At 35.8% G+C, this 7,015-nt stretch overlaps 1 protein-coding gene across 2 annotated transcripts in view; it reads left to right on the top strand.

The window, feature by feature from the left end:
- Positions 1-7,015, top strand: part of LOC107709966 (tyrosine-protein phosphatase non-receptor type 5-like) — a 35,204-nt gene that overhangs the window by 12,032 nt on the left and 16,157 nt on the right. For both annotated transcript variants that reach the window (XM_016514637.1, XM_016514638.1), the window contains exons 3-4: positions 1,904-2,047; positions 4,297-4,407. In XM_016514637.1, the coding sequence (XP_016370123.1) occupies positions 1,904-2,047; positions 4,297-4,407 (255 nt within the window). The remainder of the gene's footprint in view (positions 1-1,903; positions 2,048-4,296; positions 4,408-7,015) is intronic.

Raw genomic sequence — 7,015 nt, 5'->3', positions numbered from 1 at the left:
ATAAATATTGTAAATTTTGATTTCATGTGGACTTTAACATCTCAGGTAATGTCCGTGGTATGATGACAACAACAGTGGTTACATATAAATATATTTTAATTGTTTGATCAAAATTATTGCTAGGAACAATTCAGTTGCGCCCCTACTAAATTCTACGTCTTTGAATTAAAGGCATTTTTTATGAACAAATTTGGAAAAAACAAATAAAGTTTCCAAAGTCTAATGTAGTCTGGGATAGATCGCATTACCTGCCTCAGGCAACGGCAGCACGGAGCACAAGTTAAATTAAAATTTCTTCACATTAATACAAGTTATAACATGAAATGTACATCGGAAAATATGTTGAAAAATAAAGAACAACTTACAACCACACATCATTTCTGTGCCTATAAGCTGTTTCAACCAGGGATATCATCAGTATAACAGCCTGTGAAGAATGTGTCAGCTACGTGACATTTACACTAAATTCTACGTCTTTGAATTAAAGGCATTTTTTATGAACAAATTTGGAAAAAAACAAATAAAGTTTCCAAAGTCTAATGTAGTCTGGGATAGATCACATTACCTGCCTCAGGCAACGGCAGCACGGAGCACAAGTTAAATAAAAATTTCTTCACATTAATACAAGTTATAACATGAAATGTACATCGGAAAATATGTTGAAAAATAAAGAACAACTTACAACCACACATCATTTCTGTGCCTATAAGCTGTTTCAACCAGGGATATCATCAGTATAACAGCCTGTGAAGAATGTGTCAGCTACGTGACATTTACCTCAGGAAGATAAAAGCGTCTTTATAGAATCATATTGCCAAAATTATAAATACATTATACATTTGTGTAGAATATAAACAAATCTTTATAACAACCATTTAAATGACTATATCTCAAAAATTATTTATATATATATATATATATACACACTGTCTGACATCAGGAAGCCACAGAAGTTAAGAACGAATCGTTGTCACCGCTTAGTTTCAGTAAAAGAGTTTTTTGACTGAGGTGGAAGTTTTGACTTCTGAAAGTTACAGTATTTCATTGTTTTCAATGTTCAATGATCTTTTATCTCAAAAGATCAAGGAAAATGTGATTCCTTATGATACGAGGCCTTTAAAGTCATGCAAACGTTTAATCTTTTATTGCATCACACAGGGTTGTCCCTGTTCTTTTGCTTCTCTCAGTTCCCTTTGTGGTTTGGGAGACACAGTCAATGAAAGATTTGTTTCAAAAGGTTTCTTGTGATCTTTGATGTCAGTGTTCCTCTAACATCTGATGTTGTAGCTTCTGCTCACACCACCAGAGGGCACAATCCCCAGTCGCTTCTGACCCGTATTTAGTCCTGTGTAGACATGCAGTCAGTAACATGCTTACTGTGAAGTCTTGTTAGTCTAGCTGTAGTCAGATTTTATTGGATTTTAAGATTTTTTTTATTGTCCAGCAAAGCAATTAATACTATTCTTGTTCATTTTCCTAAACAAAATGTGAGTGGTGTTTGTCTCTACAAAATCCATCCTCATGATGCTAACTAAGGATGTTGCCATAAAGTTCTGGATTGTTGATTTTGTGACTGTCATTTACAGTGAAGCTGTTATATTGTCTGATTTTTTTACTGATTAGATAGATAGACAGATAGATGGATAGATGGATGGATGGATGGATGGATGGGTGGGCGGGTAGGGTGGATGGATGGATAGATAGATAGATAGATAGATAGATAGATAGAAGTTATTAAATGTTATAACATATTTGAAACATTAAAATACTTTGTTATTGTTCGAGAAAATCCAGAAATTAAAGTTCTTACAACAGTTAAAACATGTAAATGAAAACTGTTCATTTGACTTCAGTTGTCTAATTGTAAAGCATATCCTTCATGCACCATTCTTCATGGTTTTAGGAGGAGAATGATGACATTGAGCTGTATGTGTCGTCTGTTGGAGCATCAGAACCTGTGGCTCATGAGGAAATGATCCGATTGCTCAACATCAACCCCCTTCACCACAGCTCTGGGCCGCTTGCCACCACTGAAGCATCCACTGAGGTTTGTTTCTCAACAGCTCTAGGATGAAGTTACAGTCAGCTGTAAAACTGCGTAACACACAGTTGTTGCATTGCATAGCATTAGGTGACTAAAAATGGTAGCAGAGTAACAAGTCCTGCCTCCTACGTATTGACCTTTTCTGGGAAACCTGTCCGATTTGCATCAGTGGGCCGTAATGAGAGCCATCATAGGTTTGTACCATTTGTGCTGTATGTCCAGCTTTTCAGCTTCCTTCGGCTGTCTTGAGCTGAGACTTGCCTGAGACTTTGGAGGCCCCTGGTACTCATTCTGACACTATTCTAATGTTTCAAAAAGTTTTTGAAATACATTAAAAAAAAAATCTGACCACCAAAATGTCTTTCTTCTTCATAGCCCAGGAGTCCCAATATTTTTTTTATCATCCGAACCCCTTTAACCTAATTAGTTATTTGAAGATTTAAAAAAAAGAAAGAAACTTATGTTAAAGAAAAAAATTAAAGAAGGTTATAAATATATAATGATTTTAATGGGTTAAATAGAGGTTAAACATTTATAGTTTCTTATTTAAAAAATTTAAACTGAAATAAAATTAAAAAATGACTTATTTCAGCTAGTTTCCAAGGCAGCATATTGCATTTTAAAGGGGTCATATGATGTTGCTAAAAAGAACATTATTTTGTAAACACACAGCGTCACACACGGTGGGCTTGAGTGAGCGGCGGCCGGGCTAGAGTGAGGAACGGCCGGCGGGCTAGAGAACAGCGCGGCTGGCTGATTCGACGAAGGAGCGTCTGGTGGGCTTGCGGCAACCACATGTGACGACCCCGGGCTGGACTCCGGTTCGTTTACGGTGAAAGCCGATCCGGCAATCCACAGCGCGAAGTTGATGTATTTCCTCAGCGACCAGCACGAATCAGCTCCAGGCATGACGAAGCGGATATTGTCCTCTTTTGGAAGGCCAAACAAAGTAGTTTCGCTTTCACAACGAAACACACAGCATCCTTACAACATGGCAGCGGCGGCAACAATACTACAGCGAGAATAAAAGTTTTGCCTTCTTTCTTTGCGTGAACATTTGGGCGGCGTTATGCAAATCTTCCCACATAGTGATGTAGATATGTGGGGGCGTGTTAGAACGAGCCGTTTTAGGTAGGCGTGGTTGACTCTTAACTTTTATAAAGAATATCTCTTTGGATTTGAGACTTTAGTCTTTGCAACTTTACAGATCTTCTTTATGCACCAAGAGCTTGTAACACTCCAAAGAGAAAGGAAAAATTGAAATCGCATCATATGACCCCCTTAACTGATGTGCTGCTGATGTTTTGTAATGAATTATTATCTTTATAATATAATATAATACAGTGCAATGTAAATTATTCATTATATGTGACGCTGGACCACAAAACCAGATATAAGGATCAATTTATTGAAATTGAGATTTAATAAATTAGCTTTCCATTGATGCATGGTTTTGTTAGGATAGAACATTATTTGGCTGAGATACAACTATTTGAAAATCTGGAATCTGAGGGTGCAAAAAAAAATAAATTTCAAAATATTGAGAAAATTGCCTTTAAAGTTGTCCAAATGAAGATCTTAGCAATGCATATTACTAATCAAAAATTAAGTTATTAATTGATATATTTACGGTAGGAAATTTACAAAATATCTTCATGGAACATGATCTTTACTTAATATCCTAAGGATTTTTGACATTAAAAAAATTGATAATTTATAATATCATCATAATGCATTATATAGCATAGTTGGTGCTAATGATGTTTATAATATAATATAATGCAATGTACATTATTAATTATACAATTATTGTAGTGTTTTTCCACTATTTGTAAAATATTCTTTTTGACAAATTTTGCAGTATGACAAAGTACAATTATTTATGTAGTTTCTCCATTAATATGATATAATTAATGATAATGTTTAAAATATTTTTAAACTGAATATAGCACGTTACCTCACAGGACCCTGCTGTCAGCTACCCAAGTACAGGTGCATTTGTGTTGCAGGACGTGTCATCCAGTGTGTGTGTGTGTGTGGGCAGATTTAGGGGTGGAGTCAGCTTCTGTCTAGCCCAATGTCAATGTCTTCCTTAAGATCGCACTCGTTGATCCTTGTATCACTTTTACTCAAACACAGTATAAATGTATATTAGGACTCTCAAACCTCACGCCTGATGTAGCACTGCAGATCTGCTTGACATTGTGGGATTTTAAGACTGTTAATGTTCTTTTCTGTCTGGCTTTGAGCAGAAGACTGTTTTCAAAGACCACCATGAGAAGAACAGCATTTGGGGTAAAGACGGCTCCTATGTGCTGGTTATCTGCCTCACAATATTCATCATCGTCTTCACCTGTTTAATGGTATGTATCTCTCAAAGTCTTCTACCATATGCTTGATTTTCATAGTATGTGATGCTATGTGGGAAGATACAACCCTCTAAAAGCATATGTGTGCATGGTGTTGAGTTTGCATTGATGAATTTATCAACTTTGCTTCAGAAGTTTCTCCTAAAATTCCTTCATAGAAATACCAATAGATTCAAATGAGTAGATAGTTGTTAACACTTCAAAATGACAACTCTTGACAGATTCTGAGGAGAAATATTTGAGTTCGTATTGAGATGCCTGACTTCTGATGTGGGAATACTGGGGTCTTTCTCAGGAAAAAAACATATGAGAAGTAAGAAACTTTGGTAAAAGTCAAGTCATCTTTATATATACCACTTCATACAATACAAATTGTTTCAAAGTCGCTTCACACTAATAAAATAAAAGTTTAAACTTCTTCAAATATGAGACAAATTTAAATTCTGCTGTAAATCAACTCTAAATGGACAATTCAACCCAAGTCACTTCAGTGTTTGGTTCACAATTTACTTTCCATTTCATCTCAGTGCTGGCTTATAGAAATAAATGCGATATTAAAGAGATCGTATTTGTGATTTGGCTGTCCTACGGCTTAGCAATATTGAATACTCGTTCACTTGAACAAGTTCCAATACTTCCTGTTTAATGCTTGTCTCAGCAGAAACCCTTGTGAAGTAAACGCCAACGGTTTTTAAGATTAAAACTCAGATAATTCAAGTCTGTACACACTGAAGACACTTGGGTTGTATTATACCGTGAGTAATTGTGAGAAAGACCCAAACAGATGCAGAGACACAGGATATGATACAGAAAGAGTCATTGCAAAACGGATGTATTGTGGCAGAGGAAGTCGCATGGTTTCCTCTAGTGGTTCAGCACTTTAAAGGGATCAGCGCTGCCATCTTGATCGCACCTGACTCTGCCGTCTGATTGGTCGACGTTTGCTCTTAACGTTTAAGTCTGTCTTAAGTCCGGTAATGACATCATCGAACGTCCTCAGAGCACCCACACTCTCTGGCGCTGATGGACTGAAGAGAATAATTACCATGTTAAGCTGTGAGCCGCTCACAATGACAGGGACCGTTGAAGCATTATTAGCATTGTGATTCTATAAATATAGGGACAGGACTGGTTTTCAAACTTTTTAATGCCTAAATTAAAGGCAACTATGTAAGATAAAAAAATAAATAAAAAAATATGCCTAAAATATCAGCCGTAAAATATTTACTCATTATGTTTTTTCCTACCCAAGAACGCAGAATAAAAAAGCAATAAAATCTTTTTTTTTTTGGTAAAAAAAAAAAAAAAAGTATTTTTAAACTTTTAAAAACGATTTTCCCTGATTTTTATTTTTTAATTTTTTACAGAAGGGATTTGGTATAGTATTTTTAATTGTTGAGTAACATTTTATAATAGCGCTCATTAATAAGTCATTAATAAACATTATTACATGGCTCGCTAGAATGCTTTTAGAATACTACCTATTTTGTTAAAAATGATATATTCTTAAACATATAAATAGTTTGTATGAATGTCAAATTTCATGACATTTCTAACTTTCTACATTAACAAAGAATCTGCATTATATGGTAGTTTTAAAGGGTTAGTTCACCCCAAAATGAAAATTCTGTCATTAATTACTCACCCTCATGTCGTTCCAAACCCAAATTAAGATGTTTTTGATACAATCTGAGAGCTCTCTGACCCTCCATAGACAGCAACGCAACTGTAATGTTCCCAGGTCCAGAAACGTAATAAGGACATCGGTAAAACAGTCCATGTGACATCAGTGACTCAACTTCAATTTTGCAAAGCTACGAGAATAGTTTTTGTGCGCAAAGAAAACAAAAATAATGACTTTATTCAACAATTCTTCTCACCGGGTTACTGTCTTCCGCCATTTTGGAGAGTATCACAATGCATACGCATGCTTTACCCTAAGCGTAAACAATGCTGATTACGTTAATGCGTGCGCTTTCCCCCTCGAACGTAAAAAACTCTGATTACATTGGGTACTCTCCAAAATGGGGAAGACGTAAGTCGGGGGAGGAGAATTGTTAAATAAAATACAGCTGCAAGCAGCAATTAAGAGGCCAAGCACTACAGAGGCAAAATGAGGAGCTAAGCATGGCATAGAGCATCAGACCAAATGCAACAATGAGTAATAAAAGCGATTTTAGGATGATTGTAATTGAAATGGCTGAAAAATCTTAAATACAACCACTAGTAAAATGATTAAATGGCTTATCACTTTTGACCAACAGATGGCGCTGTAATCAAATAATTTTGGTGTGTTCTGTGTGAGGTGACAAATGTACTTACAAAGTTTGGTGTCAATATGTCAAATATTTGCAGAGATACAGCCTCAGATGCAGTTTGGCACTATGCCTAAAATTTGTAGTGGCGCTGTACGAAAATAGTTTCATTTATCGACACGAAATCCATAAGTTTTTGTCAGCACAGTCTGAAGATCATCTGACTCGATTTTGGTGAAAATCGGACCAACGAGTGGCGAGGAGTTAAAAAAAGTAGGTTTTCAACATAAATCAAAATGGCAGACAGGAAGTTCAGCTTACTCTGGCATATTTGGTATCTATGTTGT

The sequence above is a fragment of the Sinocyclocheilus rhinocerous genome, unplaced genomic scaffold, assembly GCF_001515625.1.
Source record: "Sinocyclocheilus rhinocerous isolate Xijiao unplaced genomic scaffold, SAMN03320098_v1.1 scaffold2132, whole genome shotgun sequence".
Lineage (NCBI taxonomy): Eukaryota > Metazoa > Chordata > Actinopteri > Cypriniformes > Cyprinidae > Sinocyclocheilus > Sinocyclocheilus rhinocerous.
Note: the sequence above shows the minus strand (reverse complement) of the source record. Positions and strands in the feature narration are given on the sequence as shown.